This window comes from Neopsephotus bourkii, unplaced genomic scaffold, assembly GCF_033783945.1.
Source record: "Neopsephotus bourkii isolate Nb327-2 ecotype Australia unplaced genomic scaffold, CSIRO-AGI_Nbou_v1 NB_923, whole genome shotgun sequence".
In the NCBI taxonomy this organism is placed as follows: domain Eukaryota; kingdom Metazoa; phylum Chordata; class Aves; order Psittaciformes; family Psittacidae; genus Neopsephotus; species Neopsephotus bourkii.
The window spans coordinates 2588941-2613727 of NW_026901417.1; the positions used below are offsets into that span (position 1 = coordinate 2588941).

Sequence of the window (24787 nt, forward strand, 5' to 3'; positions counted from 1 at the left end):
GAGATTCAGCAGTGGTAAAGCCTATGAAAAGGATTGCCTACAACACAGCATTGCCAGCATGTTATTTCCCTATCAAGATTTTTACTGTAGTGGCATTGATGTATTACCAACAGTGGATTATTTTTACAGCATTTTATTTTTACTTCTTGAAATTGTGTCCGTGTCATATGAAAAGTGAGAGCAGAAATACAGCCTGGTACAACTCTGGATTTTCATTTGAAAATGACTCACATGACTTATGGTAAGAGAATGGAGACTGCACAGGTGAACAGTTGGAAAAACAATACCTTGAATATTGCTGGCTTTTCCTCAATATTCCAGTTAAGTTTTCATTAAGGTGTCCAACAGTTATGTTGAAAAAGCTGTTGTTTTGTTTTCATGACAGAGAACGTGAGAAGTGGGAATGCAGTGAAATAAAGGGAACTAATTACTGAGGGAAAGGCTGTACATAGGACTCAACTCGCACTGAGTTCAGAAGGCCTTATAGCATTTTGTAGATCAGTCTGAGATGAATGTTTCTGTTTCAAAAAGTGTTTCATTAAAGCAGCTCCGTTTTTACACAAAAGAACGGCATCTTTGTTTATTTACCTTTTCCTGCCCTCTGAAGGCTCGGTACAAATGATCACTGCAGTATGAGAGAAGCAGAAGGAGCAGAAGCACAACCCTACCTCTGGCACGCTCAGCTGCAAACTCAAGTCACAGAGATCTGGAGCTTTCCCTGCTCCTCCCACCCAGCTGGTTTGCACTGGAGGGGAGGGAGAGAGCTCTAGGTTACAGTTTGGAGAATAAGAAGGGAAGGAGCAAACACAAGAGGGACTACAACAAATGACTCTTAACTGTAAATATCAAATTCTATCAAAGCAAACACAAATGAGGCTAGCTATGTGTTTAAACCAATAACATTTAAACAGGATGATGTGATTTCAATTTGCAGAATCACAGAATCCCAGACTGGTTTGGGTCGGAAGGGACCTCCAGCTCCAACCCTCTGCCACGGGCAGGGACCCCTTCCACTAGAGCAGCTTGCTCCAAGCCCCTGTGTCCAACCTGGCCTTGAGCACTGCCAGGGATGGGGCAGCCACAGCTTCTCTGGGCACCCTGCGCCAACACCTCAGCACCCTCACAGGCAAGAACTTACTAACATGTAAATCTACCCTTATCAAACAGAAGACTCCTGATACCTATAGCATCTTACAGCCCATTCTAGAACTTGGAATAAAATGTGAGCTTGTACCATGTTGCCTGATTGTTTTTTCAAGCCATGAAGTTCCAAACAATTTCTTTTGAAGGCAAACCCAAATGAGCTTCACCCCAATCAGCTACTACAGCCCATCTAAACCATATATGGCTCAACCAACCAAAGTGCATTCATTTTCTCCAGATTAACATTCATTACATAGAAATATGTGAGAAAAGATACTCAGCTGTAGAGAATAGTAACATTTAGGAGTTCAAGCAAAAGACAAATAGCTTATCAGTTCAGACATTAATGAGCAATGTAGAGGAACAAGGGGAAGAGGGGGAAACCCACTCAAATAGTTGTTATACTCTTAAGCAAAGTAAGCCTTATAAACACATGCACATATTTCCTGTTTGTGGTCTATTACTGAATCTGAATTCAGTTGTTCCAGACACCAGATTGCAATTGCATGGGTAGACACTATGTAAAAATTAAAAGCCAACACATTAATCCTTGTTCCACCATTACAGGATATTTTCTTTGTTTTTAATGTACTGCAGTTTAGCACTGCATTAAAAAGGCTTGCTTTTCCAGTAGGATTCTAGAACCACTGAGCATCTCAAGCTGGAAAAGACCCATAAGGATCATCGAGTCCAAATCCCTGCTCCTTGCAAGGCCACCTAAAACTAAACCGTATGACTATGATCATCATCCCAAACTCCTTGAACTCTGAGAGGCTTGGTGCTATGACCATGTCTCTGGGGAGCCTGAATGATAGCTGATAAAACAACAAAGAAAGAACAATAAATTATGCACAGGAAATGATACACCAGCTTTAACCCCGGGCATTCTTAGGAAAATAGAGAGATATAAAACTTATTACTATTTTAAAAAGCATCTTTCAAAATATGAGACGTGATTCTGCTTCTCCACCTGTTACAAATAAATCACTAATGCATAAAACACTTCCTTTGCACAGAAAAACCCCAAACCAAACAAACCCAAACCAAACCAATTTTATAAAGCTGTGTATTTTCGTGACAAATCCATCAACAAAAAAACCCTGAGATGATGTTTGGGGCAACATTCAGATCTGATGCTCCACATCAGCACTGTTCTCACCTGCCTCTGCAAAACTCCTGTGTAGCAGGTTTACTGAATACACCACTGTGGTGAAAGCTCTTTGCAGAAGCGTCATATGTGACAGGAGAAGTGGAAACATCTGTGTGCCAACGGTCCAAAGAAACCAGAGAGAACTGGGGAAGCAGTATGAAGAGCCATCCCAACACTCTTGCAGTACACCAGAAAACAGAGGAACCGCACCATACTGTGTTTACCACCAAAAGATGAGACAGTCGTGGGAGGAAGGAGACTTCAGAAGAAATCTTAGTCAGCTGCTGTCACCGAGGCTTATCTTAGATGCCACCTATGATAACGAAGTGCTAGCCAGATTCCCAAGGCAGACACACTGCAATTACAGCTTGAGGACCTTACATAAACAGCTAACTAGCATATTTGTCACGACCTTGCACTGGTACTTGACTCACAGCTGTGTGACATATGCTGAATGGATTATAGTCTAAAAATAATTGATGCTTTTCTCCTAGTCTATTCAATCAGCAAATAGCCTCCCTCCAGTTTCTCACAGTGCTGAAAGTATTTCCTCTAGAAAAATATACTCAGGAAAGAATTTCTGGTCAGAAACCATAAGAAAAGTGAACCAAAAATGTCTGCAGCAAAAGCCAGGTCATGAGGAAAGGTCCTAAGTGTTATTTTTATGAAGGCACTTATGTCTGTGAACGATTGGAAATCAATGTCAACTCAGGTACATGAAGACCACAGATCATAACCACCCCGATTTCAGATGAGTTCAAAACTCTACACTGACAGACACACAGCTCCATGTATCATCTACAAAGATAATGACTTTGGACATATAATGAAGGACTAGGTTGAAAACAAACCATAAAAGTAACCCTTGCAGATTAAAAGTTCTTTAATGTCTTCGTAAGTATTTAAGCTCTCTAAGATCTGAAGTCTGTTAGCTGGAAAATGACTACCTTCACATCTGAAAACCTTCCAGTTAACCATCACAATGCTTTCAAGTGGTCACCCACCTCATCCCTCCGAAAGCTTCCCAAATGGCTTTTAAAATAGACAGTAAGTGGGAAAAATGAATTGTGTGTTTACAGTTCCTGTTCTACCTTGAAAGTAAGCAAATTTAGTATTGGTGGCTACACGTACCATTTCCTTGTGATTTGGGTAGAAGGTTTGCTCAATTAAAGGGAACTTCTCTGGACCCAAAGTTTTGTAGACAGACACCAGCTGGGCAAACTGTAAAAGAAAGCAAAACAGAACAAAAAGCTTAGGAAAGAAACCACATTCAACCAAACTGATCTCATACTCAATCAAAATGATCTCATCTTAAACCACAACATATTGTCATTTTGCTTCTTGTCTTTTGTGTTTCATAAACCCAGCAAATTCACAGGAATATTCAACACTTGCTCTCTCCTCCCCTCTCATGTGCACACCTTTTCAAACCCTCCAAGCTTCATGAACAGCTCCACAAAGAAAAACATCTACAAGTTAAGCCATAAGAAAATTAAATACACTGGAATACTGCTTTTCAGATATCCTGTCTGTATGTTTGAAGCTGATTTTGTGGTAATAAAATCATTACAATTTTGCATTTTCTATCACCTTCAATCTAAAGATCAGACACAACTGGTCGTATTTGGTACTTCACAGACACTAAAATACCCTTTTGCAAAGGGAAAAGCAGTAGCTGTACTATATGGAACAAGTCAGGTGAAGGATAAAGCAGAGACGTTTGATTCCCTAGGCTCTAGCCATGGCTATTCTTCCCCCAAATCAACAAAGATGCTGGTAATTTAAACAGCTACATGTTATTGCCATTTCTATTAATGTTTTCTTTCAGTCTTTCTTCTCCAAGATATTCAGTTTACCTATACGCTGGACTGTCAGAACCTAATGCAGAAAGCAAGACAGCATTTAAGCACAAACAAAGCATTCTTTATTAAATAGAAACGTATTTGGGGGCTGCTCTTTCTCTTCAGTGAACAGATCAACTCTCCTGTTGTAACAGTTCAAAAAGCAAATCACTCTTGAGATCCAGGCTTGGCAGGCGAGGTTTCTAGGGAGCAAAGACAGCTTTGGCAGTCAGAAGACCACTATTGTTTCAAGCCTCCAAAGCTCTGGCTTGTACATGCCTGTGATGTGTTTCATTGTCATAATGCCAACATGAGACACAAACAACTTAGCACAACAGTGTGAATAGTGGGGTTTGCTGGTTACAAACAGGAAAAAAGCAAAGAACAATGGAGCTCTGTAATGCAGTTAGTTAGATAACATACCTCCTCTAATGCAATTGAGAGTGCAAGGGAGAATAAAAGCTGTCTAAAGGGAAGAAAATGATGAAAGCTTTGCATCGCATTTCCAGATGGCACAGAGAATTTGTTTAATTCTGTGGCGCTTACTCGGGGTTGGTAAAACACATATTTAGATTTTGAAGTCCAGTGGAAAATACCTTAATGATGAGTAGTTTCCACCAAAGCCTTAAGAAATTCTAGCTGGATAGTGTGCTGTACAAAACTAACCCCAAGCAAAGGAAATATTATCACAGCTACCAAAATAAGGTGGTTTGTAAATAGGAATCCTGACAACTTACTATTTATTTCTGTTCTTATCCAAGATCCAAATTCAAAATTTCATAAGCAAATAGTGTCCACTGAATACATAAATTTTGCCAAACAACTGTTGTGCTAAAATCAATCTATTTGCCTACCTTAAAGTAAAAACCTTTAAAAAAGTAAGTCAGATGACTGCATTTCCTGGGATTCTTTCCTTATTTTCTTTTCCAATTTCACTGAAAGCAAGCAAAAGAAACTGATACTACTTATAGGTCTTGTGGTACTCACTCAAGAGGCAAGAGAGCCAAGATAATTGAGATTAATACTAGCAAGCGTTCATTTCCTTAAAATAAAATCAGATCGACCACAGAGAGTACATGGGTATTATGCTAAAGTACACTCCCACTTAGCAAATAAGCTATTAAAGACCATGGGAGAAAAGCAGGTTTAATTTCCTGATGGAGAAGAGGGGAATAACACAGCAAAGTTTATCCTTTGCCCCTGCTGGGATACTGCTTCACCTCTGCAGCTACAGTTTTAGGGATCTCTTGTCAAACGTTTCTCCCCCCCACCCCAAAAAAGCAAGTTGATAAATTCAACCCAAATTCACCCAACCAGACCACCTGTGGAAATCCTGCTGTACCTGGACAGCCTGGAGGCTACACAGTGCTTACAAACAGGCTGAGCACAGAAGAGCAGGTTGTCTGCTCCTCTATCCAAACCAAGTTTAGAGGGCTGCTGGAAACTATACTAACAGAATTGATATTTCATAGACTTTTTAAATCAGAAAGAAACCAAACCAGACCATACAGACCATTGCCTTGATTACAGTTCATTAGGTTTATAAAATTCCTCCCTGGGCAAAAGCGTAATTTTTTAGAGTATAAATTACTCAATTATCATCTAATCCAATGGTAAATGTTTTCAGATGCCAGATGTTCATGAAATAGAGAATACTGGTAGAGCCACTCCATATTAAATATTTTATATGGATGCCAAAACCCTTGGGAGATTTAACAATTATCTAACAAAAAGAAACTCATAGGGCTCAGTATTCCAGCAGGAATCTTTGCAACATCTTCGGAGAAAACAAAATGGAAAAAACTCTTAACTCTTTTATTTACTTGCTGAATTTACTTCTTAGTTCCAAATTTTGTGTCTTATTTTCAGCTCAAAGAGAGATATTCTTAGGCACATCTATTTATGGTTTTCAGATAGGCTTTCTTTAAAGGAAAATAGTGGGATTCATAGAATCATAGAGTAGTTAGGGTTGGAAAGGACCTTAAGATCATCCAGTTCCAACCACCCTGCCATGGGCAGGGACACCTTGCTCTAAACCATATTGCCCAAGGCCTCGTCCAACCTAGCCTTGAACACTGCCAGGGATGGAGCATTCACAACCTCCCTGGACAACCCATTCCAGTGCCTCACTACCCTAACAGGAAAGAATTTCCTCCTTACATCCAATCTAAACTTCCCCTGTTTAAGTTTTAACCCATAACCCCTTGTCCTGTCACTACAGTCCCTAATGAAGAGTCCCTCCCCATCATCCTTATATGACCCCTGATTCTGTATCATTCTTTGGAATGTCAGCTCTTCTCTGTTCTACCAGGCATTAAAAGCTCCCACATCTAGGCCTATGGAGTGTTCCTGTATCAAAGAACAGGAGAGCACCAGCTATATTTTTCTCCTCTCCAACAACGTACGATACAGCTTAAGAAGAAATACTTAGTCAAAAAACCACTTACTCCCTTTGATTTCACATAAAAGCTTTATGGGGTTTCATCACACTCTATAGATGTGACTGCATAGACTCTACTGTAACCAAACAGCATGCAGTTATGGAAATCACTTTGCTAATTTCATAAAGATCTGAATAATGACTTTGCTTATCACTTGAGATGAGTTAAATTGTGCATAAATACATGCATGTCATCCCCAAAATGCTCAGTTTTTCCTGAACAAACTGCACAAGCATTCTCCTCAAAGACAATTAGATATGAGATTTAAAAGTAATCACTCCAGATGGTGTTTTGTGTTACCTTTAATTCCAGCAAGCTCCTCATCTCTCTTGCCAGAGGGAAGGATACAAATCACTGACCATTCCCATGGGGAATTTCCTGGTATGTCAAGTAAGATTTTCACGGAATGAACTACTTCACCTTTGTCTCCAGTTGTTCACTATTAGGGAAGTACAACTGAGTTGTGTAACCTTTTGTGTCTGAGATTTCCCTTTGTTGTGAGTATTCATTACCTGTCCCCTTTACGAGTTAAGGCTTGCTTCTATTGACAGTGGAAGAACTCCAACCAGCCATCTAATACTTCAGGATAACAACTATAACAATCATGAGATTCGCTGGATAGCCTGGTTCACCAAAGCAGAGAAGCTGGTACTCTCTAGCACTGAAGAAACAGTAAAACTCTGATGGGTGAACACTTTTTGAATCCCTTTGTTGTTATAAGAATAGCACTTTTAGCTGAGATTTAACTTATCTTTGACTGATGTGAGGTGTGGGCACATCTGAGGAGTGAAGACATCCCATACAATCCCAGTTTACTTCTGGATTTCTGTATATAAATTTGCCTTTTACCAAACATATTAAATGTGATTGTGGCTGAAATTACTAAAGTAGTTCTAAGTTTCTAATACGATCTCAATATTGAGTACTGCTGAAAGCTTGCTTTGAACATGTGTTACTGCAAAGCAGGTGACACAAAACAGTTTAAAGATTGGGCTGTTACGCTGCTCCTGACAGAGTCCAAGTTTCATCCTACTGTACACTGAAATAATTCCTTTGTAAGACAAAGAATTGACGAAAGGCAGCTTTCCATGGAAATCCTGCAGAGGTTCCTAGTATTCCTCCGTGAAGTGCATACCACAGGAAACTATGCCTCAATACATATACCATGACACATGAGTGTGGATGGGGGCCTCAGCAACTGGGTTTTCCCTTTCAGCCTCGGTGGCCAGCAGATTGAGAGACAAACACTGTAGACGCTTCAGAGGAAGAAGAAATTGAGCAGTTGTGTGGAAGGGGCCAGGAGGGTACGTTGCACACATGTCCTCTGTGGGAGCCAATTTCACCAAGACTTACTACCACACCTGTGTTTTAAACATGTTTTGTGTTTGGCTTTGTGGGGTTTTGCATTTATTTTGTTTTAAATGCCTATACATGGACAGTATCTGTGCTACTATTCTATGCTATTCATGCGCCGCTTTGTTGCTGCTGGCCTACATTTCTTCTACTATGCTTTAGTAAACATGAAATACTTTCCCCGAAGGCTGAGTACATACACATTTGCTTTGCTCTTTGATACCCAATACAAGGATCAAGGGGAACAGACTCCTGACTAGCGTACGTACTACTTTCTGCCAGCAGGAGCTGACTGACAGCTTAATGAAAGCATTCAAACTGTCAAAGTCAATGCAAAGTTTGCCATACAACTGAGCAATGAAACTGTCTACAGATCAGTTTGGGCACATGAACAGAATCCAGAAAAGATGGGAACTGACAAAAGGACTTGATGTTCCTCCAGTAGTTTTCCAGTATTACAGTGCAAAGCCAAAGGCACCACAGTTGGACTGGATTGGAAAGATAACCCATATGGACCCTGCATCATAATTCAAGTTGTTTCCTAACACAGACGAGTTGATCCTCTATCCCTTGTGCAGCCCAGCCTCACATGAAAACACAGTGAGGATCTCCTCCTCTCTAAGCTGAGCTGCCCTCCTCCACTACATCTTTTAGTCAAATCCTGCTGCTTTACTCACCAGCTCTGGGACTAGCAGCATCTCTTCCTTCCACCCTGGACTGCAGCTGATGTTTCCTCACCTTGTTTACCTCCAGCTCCCTCCTCACCCTCTGTGGTGCTTGTCTGTATCTAAGGCTACTCAGCCTGTGTGGGTTGTGCTGACCCTTCCCAGAACTGCTTCATGTTCCCCAGGATTTCCAAAGGCACGTGTTTGACTCCTGCAGCTCCCCTGCAGCATGTGTGCTGCAGCCTGTGCTGCCTCGGAGAGGCACATCTCTCCAATTAGCCATCACTGCTGTAATTAACTGCTGGAATATTTTCACATCAGAATTACATCTACATACAAACCATTAAGAATTGCTGCAGGATTCAAAAAATAAAGCTTTAAATAAAAACCACATGTCCTTGGAAGCACTGAATGCAGAACTCTTGCTTACAGACTAACAGAGTGCATCCATGAGAGCGAAACAGTTTAATACAACAGTTAGAAAAGCTGGATTTAAGAAAAATAATCAAAACCACCAGAAAACTAGCAGAGGGTCAGAGTCAGAGACACAAAAGCAGTCCCTCTTGGCTTGCAAAGCCGGGTAGCAAGGCACCTGGCAATGAGAAACACCTTGGCTAATGGAAGAGTCAGTGACAAAATGCGTAAACAGTGAGGAAACTGAGATTTAAAGAAGATAGGTGGATTAAAAAGAAGAAAAAGCAGCTGATGAGCACAGCAGGTAGAAAACAGACAAGACATGTTTGTTCCACAAGAATTTGCAAAACTAAGTACCATGAGGCCGAGACCAAGAGGCCTTCTGGAACTTTTTATTTCAGAATGAGAAGTTACAGAGGGAAAAAAAAAAAATAGTTTATGGAACTGAGTCACTGAAATAAAAGCTACAGGGGCTCCTTCTTGGGTGCACTTGGCAGCAATGAGAATGTGCAGCTTATTCCATTATGATGGGAACATGGAGTTCAGTGTCTCGCCCAAGGAAACATTTCTGCACCTGGTAATTTTAATGGTACTTGGGCAAGTGCATAAGCGCTTCTCAAAAGGGTTTGGGGCTCACCACAGCAGAAAAATTTTATTGCTTTGTGGGACTTCTTTTAGAGATAGTAACATCCTGAGACTTTGCAGCTAAAATTAGGTTTATAAAAATACTTCATTCAATGAGACTTCACGGGACAGGAAGAAATCTACCTTTTAATACAAACTCTGTTTTTACAGATGTAGCCCTTCCATATTCATTGTTAAGGAGTTCATTATCTTTTGTGCAGGTATTGAGATGTGTATGTAGGAAGTAATCTTCAGGAAAAAAGCCTATGTACTTAACCACTGAAGTAAAAAGTAAAGCCCATTTTCATATTGCTAAAATACATTGTTTTCCTTTGTCTGAAATTACACATAGATGCAATCAGGTGCATCTGCAACTTTGTTCACAGAATTCAAACTCAGTCATATCAGGCTTCTTACATACACGGACTTTCCTGTCCTGAGATCCTGTCCTCACCTCAGCAAGATAATGGTATTTTGTATTTCAATTCTGTAGCAGAACCAGCAGATAATTCAAAGGATATGAATGACAGACTTGTGGGTGCTGGTCGATAAGAAAATGAACATGAGCCGGCTTCAGTGTGCGCTTGCAGCCCAGAAAGCAACCGTATCCTGGGCTGCATCAAAAGGAGCATGACCAGCAGGTCGAAGGACGTGATCCTGCCCCTCTACTCTGCTCTCTTGAGACCTCACTTGGAGTATTGTGTGCAGTTCTGGTGTCCTCAACATAAAAAGGACATGGATCTGTTGGAACAAGTCCAGAGGAGACCACGAGGATGATCAGGGGACTGGAGCACCTCCTGTATGAAGACAGGCTGAGAAAGTTGGGGCTGTTCAGCCTGGAGAAGAGAAGGCTGCGTGAAGATCTCATAGCAGCCTTCCAGTATCTGAAGGGGGCCCATAGGCATGCTGGAGAGGGACTCTTCATTAGGGACTGTAGTGATAGGACAAGGGCTAATGGGTTAAAACTTAAACAGGGGGAGTTTAGATTGGATATAAGGAGGAAATTCTTTCCTGTTAAGCTGGTGAGGCACTGGAATGGGTTGCCCAGGGAGGTTGTGAATGCTCCATCCCTGGCAGTGTTCAAGGCCAGGTTGGACGAGGCCTTGGGTGAGATGGTTTAGTGTGAGGTGTCCCTGCCCATGGCAGGGGGGTTGGAACTGGATGATCTTTAGGTCCTTTCCAACCCTAACTATTCTGTGATTCTATGATTCTATGACAGCTTTACACTCCTGGTTTTCAGATTAATCTTACAGCCTTATTTAAATCAAGTTTCTTTCAGTAAAAGCTAAGAAATGGTTACAAGTCTGTTGCAGTTTTCTGCCACTAGAACCATTCAATGCACTGAAAGTCTTGAAGAGATGTCAAGAGCTCCCAGTGCTGCTCTTTAGTGCGGGGAAGAACAGGGCAAAATGACAACAACCTACCACAGCATTCAAGAAGGCAATACAAAAACCTGAGTTGACTGTTGCATTAAATTAGCCTCATGGCAGTAAATGCTGGTCAAATGAAAATATGTACATGTATTTAATCTATAACCTGTTTAATAGTTCAAGACTGATGAACATAGGGCTGTAAGAATTACCTGTATAGAACAGAAAAAACAAAACATCACACTGAGGTACATTCATTACTCAAGGGTCTCCGCTTTTTTCAAGGAATTTCAGGTGAGTTTACATATACAGGATCATTAAGAGAGTCTGTAACATTCCCTTTCTGTTTTAAGAACAGATCAAACTTAATATAGCTCTATAAAGAGGTGCAATCTTACAAGACTGGTTGAAACCACAAGGAAATTCAGTGATGGCTCTATGTTTTGTCTAACAAAATACATAAAATTATAGCCACTGACTAACATACAGGTCTTAACATTTCTGATGTTAACAGACATTAAATCTGAAAGCCTCTAAATGTCTTCCCTCTCCATGTTGAAGCCAGATTGCATGTACACATTCTTTAGCCTTGACCTTCAAAAAGATATCCTCTGGCACAGCCAAATTCTACCCTGTTGTTCAACATTACAGGACAAATCTTAGTTTTGGAAATGAGCACAGAATTTTCTTATGGTGCAATAAAAATTCCTAATATCTTTCTCTAAGAGGCATGGAATAGCATTGAGATGTCTCACAGATTTACAGTAAATAGGTTTTCCAAAGACTTTCCTTCTTGCACACATCCATTTCATTTGTTTTTCATTCTCCAGAAGATACTCTGACACATTATTGAAACTCATCTGCGTGGCTGTGTCTGCCTATTAGCATAGCTTCAATAATTTGTGTCAACAGGAAGCTGGAATGAACAGAGCTCATTTCTTTCACACGCTCCTCCCTGCAGAGTGCCTACAAGTTCCCTGCCAGCGTCCCAGTCTGTTGCTCAAGATTGTTAAGTATAGCTTGGAGGTGAAAAAGCACAACAGTGCAACTTCTAACAGCAACACATGAAGGAATAGAAAAGGGGGGAGCACTCAATACCATCAGAAAGCAACAGGCTGCTGCTAAAACAGGTAAGAGTAGAGAATTAAACGTTCAGTCAGAGTAGTAAGATGAAGATAGCCAAATGGAAAATCATCTGCAAAAGAAACACAGAGCAAACTACAACCCACGAAGGCACAGAATGATGTAAACTTGGCAAAAGGAGCAAAAGAGGAAAATGTCAACAAACTTGCAAAAATGTATTTGGCTGTCCTCTCCCAAAGCACAGAGAAACAAACAGAACTGCAATGTCTCCAGCACTACCAAGTTTACCAAAGGGAAAAGACACGACCAGCCTTCCCTCAGAATGATCGCAGATAAGCAAGCGAACAAATTTTGGCATAACAAAGTGTTCTGTGGCACTTCTCTTACACTTAAACCCCTTAATAACAACAAATTCCTACAATGAAGCAGACAAAGTCCCAGTGAGCTTTTGAAGATATTTCAGTGCAAGTCGGGTTCGCATCTAACGCTCTATGTGAAAAACATCCTGTTAGGGTGGTGAGGCATTGGAATGGGTTGCCCAGGCAGGTTGTGAATGCTCCATCCCTGGCAGTGTTCAAGACCAGGTTGGATGAAGCCTTGGGTGACATGGTTTAGTGTGAGGTGTCCCTGCCCACGACAGAGGGGTTGGAACTTGGTGATCTTAAGGTCCTTTCCAACCCAAACTATTCTATGATTCTATGATCTTTCAGGTGTCTCTACATTCATACAGGTGTCTCTGTTTTCTGGGTCTCATTTCCACTCTGCCAGCTTCTGATCAGAAAACAGTTCCTGGCATTTTTCCTTTATTTCCCACATTACTGAAGTGATGTACCAGTTTGTCACTAGACCAACAGAGTTTACATCCCACGAGGCCAAGCTTGCTCTGCACCCAGCTTTCCATCCATGCAGTGACAGACATCCCTTCCCCAGGTGGTACAGCTGTGCAGTAGTTTGACACACTACCCTACATCCCCTCCTTGATTACATCAAGGCAGTATTTCAAGCTAAATACAGACTTTTCCACAAGCATGGCAGCAGCTAATTGAGGTCACTACTCACAAATGATTTTGTAGACCTGTTATTATGCTGTAGATTGTGCCATCGCCTTCACCAGACTAAATGTATAATTAAGTGTCTAGCAGATCCTTAAAGCCTTCTATACCAGTCACTGTTATGTAGCCTCCCAAAGCACACTAACAAGAGAACAGATTTGCAGCCAGCTGCAGATGCTGCTAGGTAAAGCTACTATCATGGAATTGGATGGAATCCAGCAGAATGGATTTTATGAGAATTTTCTTTCTCTTCAGTCATACACATTTGGTCTACACAACTACAGCAACTCTGTGATCTCTGCAGTGTTGAAATGCTTATCAGTATCCGTAGCATAGATATATAAAATAGCAATCCAAACCGTATTGTGTCTAATTAGTACATCACAGTCTAGGTTTAACTGAAATAGCGTTCTACCTATAGCAGTCATGGACCTTGAACTGTGTGGTGGTCACTGCTAAGTCAGGGTCTGCATCTTTAGTATGCTCCAGTTAACCCTACCTCACCACAATTCCACTTCTTAGCAGTGCTGTACACAGCATGGGGGAAGAGCTAATAACCTGTGGCATTCCAAGACCTGCCACCAGAGTCTGCAACTGAAGCTAAAAACAAGATCAGGGTTCAACTGACGTAAAGACTTAAGCACGCTAAGTCTACATAAATCTTACTGGGAAGCATGAAAAAGGATGCGTGCAGGGGAGGAGAAATGTTTTAAAAATCCAACTGGAAACACACAGAATTATTATTTGTTTAATATATTTTCCCAGTCTGACTCATAAGTAGGGATTTCACCCATTGCTGCAAGCACTGTCCTTATCACATCTTCCAGCTACTTCTGGAATTAGTTCCCTCTCCGCAATTACTTCCCTTACCTACATCATTTACTACAGGAAAATTTACACCCATGTTCTAAGCCTCAGCAAAGGAATACCTCATTTATTTCTTGAATTACCTTTTCTAAAGGAAAACAGAGATAAAGTATCTAGAATCTAAATTTAAATAATACCAGGTCATACCTTTGGGTAAGTAATTATGCTCTTTTTTCTTTTTACTATCATAAAACTTTCATAAGTACTTTACACCAGGTTCTACAGACCATTTTAGACATGAGTCAAATTATGAGTCACAAATCCAACAAGGAAAGTATACATTTTTTCCTCACTTTAACTTGCTGCAACTATAAATTAAACTAGGGAACATTCTTGGCTCTTTTGAAAGGGATAAGTCATGCACTAGACTATCACTTTGCAACACGACAATGCAATGAAATGTTCCAACGTGGTAAGGCAAGGCATGAACCTTAAAACAGTTACTCTGCAGCTCTGCATGCATTCACTAATAAAGAACTTAGTCTTTATAAAAGTCATGCTTTCTCCCTAGGTAAGAAGCTTTCTGACATCGTTAGGAGTGTGTAAGTGAAAACTCCTCTCACAAACCAGGACGATGACTTTTTCACAAGGTAGGTGCTAAGTATTATCAGAGAAGCGAAGTAACAGGAGCCCAGTAATAATCCCAAGCATTAGCATATTTCAGCAGGCAAACATCTCACCAACACACTCATTTCAGTATCTTCTTTGCCACGGTTGCTGGCTTCCCAACTTTTCAAAGGGTTACTCAGTGCTTTGAACTTTTGACATGCATTCGAAGGAACTAGGTATGTCCTGACACTGGAAAATACAAGCTTTAAGACCTGCTTTCAGAAATGTTTGGTGTGTTCCTGGCAATCTTCCACCTTTCAATAAAACACCTCAGATCAAATACAAATACAAGCCCACACTTGCCTGCAGGCACAGGACAGCAAGAGTTCTGATGAGAAACTAAGGGCAGGTGTGCCAGCTTCTAACACAGAGAGCATGAATCTGCCCTCAGGGTTGAGTAGAGATACTGTGCATCCAGTGCTCTACATTCTAAAGAAATGCAAAGACTCTATACTCTGAACAACAGCAACTTAAAAAACAAAGAACTTGTATGCTGGATTCTAACTCTCACTTTATTCTTTCCTGACTTCTCCTCCTGGCAATTCTATCCTACTACTGATTTTACCCTGCGGTAAATAAGAGCAACTGCCCATGACTAATTCAATCATTTTTCATCCCTTAAAGACATATTCCATTAGATACCCTATTTTTTTTAATGCTGTTACAGAAACTGCCATTCACTTCTGCCACTCAAATTTTACCTACAGGAAAGCGAATGTATTTCTCATAAATTAATACTGATTGTTACTCATGACTTTATTCTGCTTCCTGATTTTTCATAAGGCTTTTGAACTTGTAATTGTTATAGCAATAGCTTTGAATACAACTATCAGGTCATCCATGTTAAGAAAGGGATTACCCAGAAAGGCATCCTTTACGTGCAGTGAAGACGGGGCCGATCAATGGCAAGTCCAAGCACATGCTTGCAAACCTGACAGAGACACTCCGGGCTGCTGAACATGCTCCCTGACAACCTGACATAAGCTGTACCTTATGAAAAGATAGAGATGTGAATGAAGTGGAACCTAACTTTGCATTTGAAATGACTGTTAAGGCAACAAATAATATAAATTGAAATGGTAATTGGAGTGTATTTTATTATTTAAACTATGATGAAAAATAAATTTAAATGAAAGGGGTCTTTACTGAAAACGTACAATTGCAGCTTCAGCAAATCAGTTCTGTATGTAACAGATGAGCCTGGCAGGTGATTCAATTCCTTTAATCAGTGCTGTAAATGTTGAGCCGATTTCTGATCAAGGAACTTGCAGAATAATTCTGCTAGGTTTCTTTTTTTCTAGTTACAGTTTAAGTAAGCATATATAAGCTAAGCTTAAATAGGTGTCATCTTAGCAGTGGGGAACACTGCTTGAGTCACTGGCCTGAAGTACATTTAGGAGCACAGTATGAGCATCGGTAGTTCTTATGCTTACTGCTTCCCTGCAGCAAGATTGAGAAGAGCACCCCAAGGCATCAAAAACTAGACTACAGTTTGCAGCAGGGATTGCACAGAGGCAGGGTAGCTGTATGAGTTAAGTACAATCAAGCAAGTTAGAAGATAACATTAGCAAAACCAACAGTTCCTGGGTTCTGCTGCATTATTTGAATATTCATAACATTGGCTGAATCAAAAGGATCAACAAAGTTTTACCCTCAGAGTATTTCTGGCATGGGTTGAAATGGGTTTGCAGGATGTCTTGCAGTGCTTAGTGATGAAGACTCCATGATGCTCTGGGATGAGGATGGCTGTCTCTACGCCTCCCACTACCACAAAGAACAGAAGTCAGGATATTCCAAGTTAAATGCCCAAACAAATCTCCTTGTGCTTGTACAGAAACTCTTTTTGTGCTCAAATTAAAAGCCCACACTACTAAGTAGGATCCAGCCAAAGTACAGCATCATCACGTATTCAGAATGGGAACCAATCTCATGTTTACAGGCTTAGCTTATGGTCACAGGTAGTTAAAACCCAGAATTGAAGCCACTGGTGGAGGAAAGAACAATCATGTTCACAGCAGGAGTGCTGCCTGCTCAGCCTCACTGTCCATGGACTTGCAGGCAGGGTGTGTAGGCTCCAGCCCTGCTCTGTTACACATCTTAATGAAATAACTTCAGGGAACTACAGGAAAAAGACGAAAGAAGCTACTTTTAAGTTTGATGTTACAATTTCTCTAGAACAGTCATTTCTGAGAGGAAAACCTGAAAGGGATGAAAAAGACTCTTGCTGAGGCTGGGCAAATTGAGTATTTCAAAGAAAACCCATTTTGGCTCTCAGATGTAGAAGTGCAAGGTAGGATATCTCAAAGGGAAAAACATCATTCTTCTTTATGTTCAAACAAAATAAGATCAACCGAAAAATATCTTCATTTCACTCATTTCTTGGCTGAGACAAACTACAGAAATTTCAGCCAAACTGCAAAAACCAAAGATACAGATTCTTCTGGCAATTCAGAAGGCAGTCATTTCATCATGAACTGTGGCGTCATGGAATGGGTTGGAAGGGCCCTTAAAGCTTATCCAGTTCCAACCCCTGCCACAGGCAGGGACACCTTCCACTAGAGCAGCTTGCTCTAAGCCCCTTGAACACTGCCAGGGATGGGGCAGCCACAGGTTCTCTGGGCACCCTGTGCCAGCGCCTCAGCACCCTCACCCCCTTAGAAAAGCTCTCCCATAATTCAAGCCTATTTTAAAATGACTATAGTTCTAAATTGAAATAAGACCTTACAATACTTCAGTATTTGAGCTATGTTATGTGGAACAAGAAAAAGATATGGAGCATGAATTAATCCTTTCACACATATTTATATTTGCTTTTGCTGGGTCTTCCACCTGTTATAGTAAATATTCCTATAACTTCCACTTATGCCCAGTTACAAGAGTGAAAAATCATCACAGAAATTCTATGTGAAACAAGAACAGTTGTAAGAAAGAGCTATCTTTATCAGTTTGGTGGAAGAACAGCCATTACCGTAATGCCACCACAGGAATATTACAAGAAGGAATTATTCATTTTCTTTTTACTGCATGCTTCTTGCATATCAATGCTACTGTTACTGCTCTACCACCCAGCCTTACTGTATATAACGAATCAAAGGAATAAGAAATGCCCCACAGTACAGAAAATGTGATGTATTAAAATCATAGATTCAGCAATGTACAGTATGTATTCTCAGAAGTTATAAACATTCAATATGTATGCCCCATTGTAGTTTACTGCAACATAAGCATATAATAAAATTAGCTGGAAGAAACATATGTTAAAGTCTGCTAACATTTTTTTTGGAGGGATTTTAATAATAGATGTGGAAAAACCCCACACCTTCAAGGCAATAAGAAGTATAACAGCAAAGCTTCCCTTTGGTATGAGAAGTATTGACAACTGTAATGATGTTCCTTTCTTACCTCAACAACAGAGGAAAAAATGATGAAGCTTTGTCCCTTTGTAACAAGCAGTATTCTCTGAAGTTTCATTAGCTTTGGACAACTGAATACATGTATTACAGGAACAGTACTGCACCATTCATCATCATCTTTCTCAGCACTATATTTTACCTCGTTGCTACTAATGTTTAGCTCTCTATGAAGCAAGATCACTGAATTCTAGCTCCATCATTACAAAGCATGCAATGAAAAACTGAATTGGCTTCTGCAGTAAAACTGATACACATCAGTGATTCTCCAGTGTACTCATTACTCTAGGTGTAGCGGAAAAGACTAACTCCTAACCCTTTATGAACAAGATTATGAAAACAGCTTTTAAATGAGGAAACTAATAGCTCCAGATTTCCTTGCTAAGGCATAGCCCCAAACGTTTCACAGGCATGCAGAAAACACTGGCCAAAGTCTGTTTGAATTAAGTTCAAAACCACAAATATGAAAAACATTCTCAGCTTGCTTTTCCCAAATTCTGAATAAACACTCTCTTCACTTCAGCACGTATGTTAGCAGTGGGCAGGCTTGCCGTTGGCTTCCTCACTTAGTTCACTATTTGTACTACAAACACTTTTTCTCTGTCTCCACACTGCCTACGCGGCTCTGCTAAGTACCTCTGCAGTTTGATACATCAGTGTTCACCAAAGGGACCTAAACAAGCAAAGAAAAAGTCACCAACTGCTTTTGCACCAGGAGAACTTGTTGGTGTGTGACTTACCACCCATGGTTTGTCACAGAAGTTGTAGATGGACTCCAAGGAGTTGACGCTGGGGATGCCAGCATACTGCATCCCGATGATCAGGTTACGGAAGTCTTCGTTTTCTGCCATGCTGAATGAATGCTGTCGAACCAGGACAAAATCAGGCCTGAAGGACCTAGCAGGAAAAAAGATACATTGCTAATGGTCAGTGATCAAATGTGGTGGTTTTTTCCTTCAAAAGCCCAATCTTAAAAGGGAAAATGTCCAGCTGATGGATCCATTTAGCTGATGGACAGAGAAGTACTAAAAGAACACTCAAAACAAAGGTAAATGCTAAAAGATGGAAAGAGTTATTATGGCTTTATGAAAATCTGTACTGTATCATTTCTCAACCATCAGCTGATAGTTGTTCAGAAAACATCAGCATCCAGTCAATAACATGACTCCATTCAGAGCAGAGAGACATTATCCCAACTTCTCAGGTTGTCTTTCAACTGAAAGATAAATCACACATATGAAGTCTGAATATATATACTTAGTTTATGCACACCGGTTCCTAAGCATTGACAATCAAAACCAAAGCAGGCAAATGTCTCTGCCAGAAACTTCAGCTTCTTCGGAATAACTGTTTGCACAACTATTGTCAGACTTTTTAAAAGACAGTAAAAGATGAAGCAACCCCACTGCCTTCAAAAGGCACTGGAGATAATCATAATCCAAGTTCTGATCAATGCACTTGTCAAAATGAATTCCTAAACTTAAAACTGCACTTTGTTGTTTTCCTTTTCTCTCATACCTAATCAGAATTTCCCCTGTTGCAGCCTCCATGGATTACTGTCCTATCACCATGCACCTTTAAGAACAGTCTGACACCATCTTCACCTTACTCAAACCCTGACATTTAGTTACTGAAGAAGTTTATAAAAAGGAGAAGATATAACACAACTGGAGGGAGCCACCAGTACAGGGCAATTTGCTCCTAATCTTGCCTGTTGAAAGATCCTCTGCTGGTGGAAAAACACGGACCAGCTTGAAGCTATCGACCTCCTGAAAGAGGCATAACTGTAGGGTAAATTAAATTAGTGCAGTAAATCAGAGTAACTATTTACATGCCCTGACTAAATATAAGCTGTATGCCGGAGTGCAAAATTCCAAAGATTACAAAGTCGTTCCAAAATCTCAGTCTAGTAAAACAAAACAAAAACAAACCAATTAAAATTCACATTGAAATTGCCTTAGCAGTTTTGAGGTCCCAGCCTGAACACAGTAGTCAAAGCAGATTAGCTGGAGCCTTAACCAGGCTTTCAAATGTAATGCAGGGTTTGGCAAAAGCAACATGCTAAAGGTTTGCTGTCAAGAGTCATTACAACAGCACTGTGGAGTGGTGACCACAACTCCTTAAGAACTGTAGCCTTTAAACAAGTTCCCACAACCATGTTTGTAGCATAGGTCTTAGAACATGTGATCTAGGTTTCAGGGTGGTGTGCCAAGTGTTTGAAACAAGGCAACTCAACTGAGGAACACAGCAAGAGTATAATCCTTGAAGGACTAATAATGCCTTCATCACAATTGCAGACCACTTGGTGCAGGAAGAGATCACCTCTGTCATTTCAAGCAGTGTTTAGGGGATTGACTATTCATCCTCTCAAAGCCAGCGCTGTGTTTTTCAATAAAAGAACAGGAAGTGGCCATTAAAATACCAATTTAATGAAACAATTGGGGAATTGAGAGAATATACTTTACAAAAAACCCCAACAGTAAAAGAATGTATTTTGTTTTGCACAATCTCCTCAAAGGAACATGATACGTTTACGTAACTGTTCTAGACGTGTGATTACTGCTGGACACGACGACTCTGTGAAGAAGAATGTCATGACAGCAATGTTAATCCTGGCTTAAGCATTTGTAAGATCCCAAATTGCAACATTACGTAACAGAAGGCATCATCTTCCATGGACTGATTTTCATTCACAAAAATGAAACAAGCAGGTGCCCATTTCCCTTTTCCTCCTAAACTAAGACAGCAAAATTCTGTCACTGAGATGTCAGTGGTTTTGCTAACTAATACTTTACTCATAGATCTATGATGCAAGGTCACAGTGGGCCTCAGATTAGTAACACAAGAATTTTCATCTCAATAGTCAGTGTTTATGCCTTTTTTGCAATAGGCTCATAGTCCATACTCAATATGAGCTTTGATACCAGCAGCACCAGCAGTTTCTCCCATCTCTCTCGACAGCTGACAGAAAGAACCAAAAGATCAGGACACAGATCCTATTGTCTGACCCACATTTAATGCTGGTTTTTCAATGAAGCTTCTTATCAGGTGAACATGGAAAGTAATATCCACCAGTAACTGCATTCCTTAGTGACAGAAGGAGCACATTTCAGGCTTCAGACAACTAACCTCACAAACCAACCAGGCTTAAAGCAACATAAAGACCAGCACCTATCTGAAGATATAGAAAAATTATGAAAAATCCTTTTGTGTTTCAAAAATGTTCTGTATCACCAGGTAAATTATTGCAGAAACAGAGAACTGCATCATGTCTGCATCCCCTTCTCCCAGCAGGTCCACCTATGCACAGACTGAGCGAAATTTATCAACTTCAGGTAGTCCTATTCTGTACAAGTATCTATGAAACTAATAAAACTGCAAGATTCTCTGTCATTTCATGCTGTTTTCTGGAGGTTCCCAAGCCCATTAAGTATTGGCATGTTTTGATGCTAACTTGGCCTCAGTATTTTTGTTCTGTTTGGAAAACTCTCTCCAGAAAAGCCACTAAGGAGCAGTGATCAAGGTTTCCTGGCTCCAAAACTTGTATCTCCAGATGAAAACACAAACACAACCCCAAAACACCTAAAAAAATGAAATCTCTTAATCTTCTAAAGAAATAATCTTGTCGATTTGGCATAAGTGGTTCTCAGGTTAAGCTGCAATAATTTCTAGAACACACAAGGGATTAAGCACTTGTGAGTTTTAAAGCATAAAGTAAACTGATTTCAATGGGGTTACTTTTTTTGTTTACGTGAATGAATAAAAACTTCCTAATCTCTTTATTTGGCCAGATGTTGTGCAAAAAGCAGGAGGATACAATCCATGCTGTATGCTGTCCAGCCCCCTGGACTCCTGCCTAAAGGGAAACATAATCAGTAAACTACCAGATCTCTGTTAGCAGCTTGATCTACCCTTCTAAACGCAACTGCTGAGCTGAACAACTGCTACACTTAACTCATCCTTAACTTCACTGGGCAAAATAGGAGGAATTCCCCAAAATTAGATATAGGACTGCCTGAAATAATTTTGCTACCACTTACTTAAAGCTTTTACTTTGCCCAGTCATACTCCTGTTTTCTCCCCTTACATTTACAAGGCTGTCGATGTCCTCACAGAAAAAAGAAAAAAAGGCAAAATTACCCTGCCTTCAATTGGAATGATCCTTTTTGGACAATCTCACTGGGAAATCTCAGGCTTTTAAACTGAAATCTTTCAAACAGATGGTGATATTCCAGTAACTATCCTATGAGAATTACTACAACTTGGCCTGTTTCAACAGAAAAATATTCCATGTTGGAAAGGAATACTGCTCATTTGGAACAGCCTGGCACGTCCAAAACCACCAAGATTGCTGTTATCCTGCAGCAAAGATAAACCCCAATCAATAACCCTAACTCCCCATCATGTATTCTTTATATCAGGCTTTATTTCCTTCTCAAGCAAATCCATCTTTGATGCAATCAAGAAGTCAGATTTCCTCCCTGTCACAAACAGGACTTACTGCACTGATCAGATACTCTTATTTCCCACTTTTCATGCTGGTGACCAAGGAGTTTTGCATTAGTCAGAATCCATACTGCACAGACACTGAAAATCATCAGTACCTTTTACATGCACACTTTATCATTGCACTGCTTTTGCTGTCACTCGGTTTAGCTTTTCTTACCTGACAACTTTAGTGCCATTTCGAAATACTTGGATATCTACTGCGTAATTACCATCAGCATGGGCTATCAAGTTGATCTCTGAAAATTCTGCCTGTGAAAATAAAATTCACATTAGTCTGTCTGGTTTATTTTACTTTCATTTTCCTACATCCCTTCCTTTAAGTATTAGTATTTGAAGTGCTGACAGTATATATTTGGAACATAATGAGCATCAAGAGGATATTAATCCAACAGTATCTGCCACATCTGCCACATCATATTTGAACAAATTCTAATCAAAGAAAACAGAAAATAGAGAAGACTTTATGAAAAAGGACTGTGGGAAGGTAGCAAGTGCATCTACTCCATGCTGCACTCAAGTGTAGATATTGTATTCTTGCTTTGTATGGGGTTATCAAAGAGATAAACACGGACTCAACAAACACCTAGCATTTTGAAGAGAAAAGCAACATGAATATGTGATAAAGAGAACATTTTCTTACAGCATTTTGTGTCTCTTCATATACTTTACCCCTTTTATTTCCTCTATATGCATTTATCCTTTTTAAAAGATCTGGTGCCAATGAACAACTGGCTCACAAGTAAAGAACTTTTCAAAGTATCTTCTCACACTGGAAATGTGAAATTTAAAGGGAATCACTTCCATACTCTGAATCTACAGTTATTTGAAAGGAAAGGACAGGATGTTTTTCATTTATCCACAGTCTTTCATCAGCTTAGACTCTCAAGGCACTTTACAATAACATTACACAGCTGAAAAATTGAAATGCAGCCAAGTGTCTTCTAGTGGATAAATAAAAGCGTCTTTGCTATCCTGGACACTACCACAGAATAGTGTCAGAATTCTCATTAGTCTCCTCTTGAGAAATGGTATCACTGAAAGTCTTGTGAAGTAAATCTGTGTCAGGCTTTCAGAATTTAGTGCTCTGTTAAGGCAAGTGCCGACTACTCTTGTTCCAACCCAAGAGCTTATGGATGTGCTTGTGTTCAAGCACGGAGATCTCTTCGTTAAATTTCATACACTTAAATACTTTTTAGGATAAGCCTTGCAACATTTTAAACACCAGGGGCAGTTTTAAGATTATGGCAAAATCAGCACAGATGATGAGAGATTGAATTATTTAAATGCCAACAATGTTAAAGGATCATTTAAAAATGTATTTAATGCGAGACTGACAACTGATCTCCCCAGTTACTAACTCATATTAAACAGGGATTCACAATATAGATTTTGTAGTTCAAAAGCTTAGTACATGATAGAAAATATTGTATGTTAAGATAGGTTGCTGTAAAATTAAAACAATGCTCTCCAGTAATAGCAGAACACTAAAGTAGTTGTAAATATCTATTTATATACGATTGTCACAGTGCTGATGTTACCAGGTGATAAGTAGGGCTCAGAAGCTTTCAATCCCTTACTTACTGAAGGTGGTTCTGCTGCTACAAGAGACTAGATGAAGGAAACTCCAGGCTTACACAGACCCTTTATCAATACTAAAGAGACAGTGTGTGCAATGGCAGCCATAGGGTCTGATGTAGGTGTGAATGGCATTTGGGGACAAAATAGCTTGTCTTCTTTTTCCTGTCCCTCCCTCAGTACTCTTGAAGATCCCTGGCAAAGCTTTCCATGTTTCCAAGCCAAGAACATCAGCAGATATTCAATGGTGTAAAGAATGGGGGAGAGGATCAGGACAAAAGTGAGGAAACTCTTGGGTTGAGATAAATACAGTTTAATATGTAAATCAAAAGCCATGCACACAAGCAAAGCAAACCAATGGATGCATTCCCTGCTTCCCATCACAACTCTGTTACCTACACCCCACATTGCCACCTTCACCGCTAAACCATATCCTCAAGTGCCACATAAAAACATCGAATCATCTACACCTCTTTTAAATACCTCCAGGGAGGTATGTACTTATACACACACATGTACTTGCATAAATACCCAAATATGAAAGTAACATTCAATTTAAGTCATTTAGTTACCTGTTCAACCTTTATGTCATATTCTCCATGGACCTTTTTTCCACGAAAAGCCTTGGCCCTGCAGGAAAAAAGGGAGAGAGAAAATCAAGGATATATGTATCTGTTATCA

General features: G+C 40.1%; 1 protein-coding gene across 1 annotated transcript in view; it reads right to left on the bottom strand.

Moving 5' to 3' along the window:
* Positions 1-24787, bottom strand: part of SYN2 (synapsin II) — a 172985-nt gene that overhangs the window by 82938 nt on the left and 65260 nt on the right. The window contains exons 2-5 of the mRNA XM_061357850.1: positions 24679-24736; positions 22689-22780; positions 18763-18919; positions 3425-3514 (exon numbers count right to left, since the gene is read on the bottom strand). Coding sequence (XP_061213834.1) covers positions 3425-3514; positions 18763-18919; positions 22689-22780; positions 24679-24736 — 397 coding nt within the window. The remainder of the gene's footprint in view (positions 1-3424; positions 3515-18762; positions 18920-22688; positions 22781-24678; positions 24737-24787) is intronic.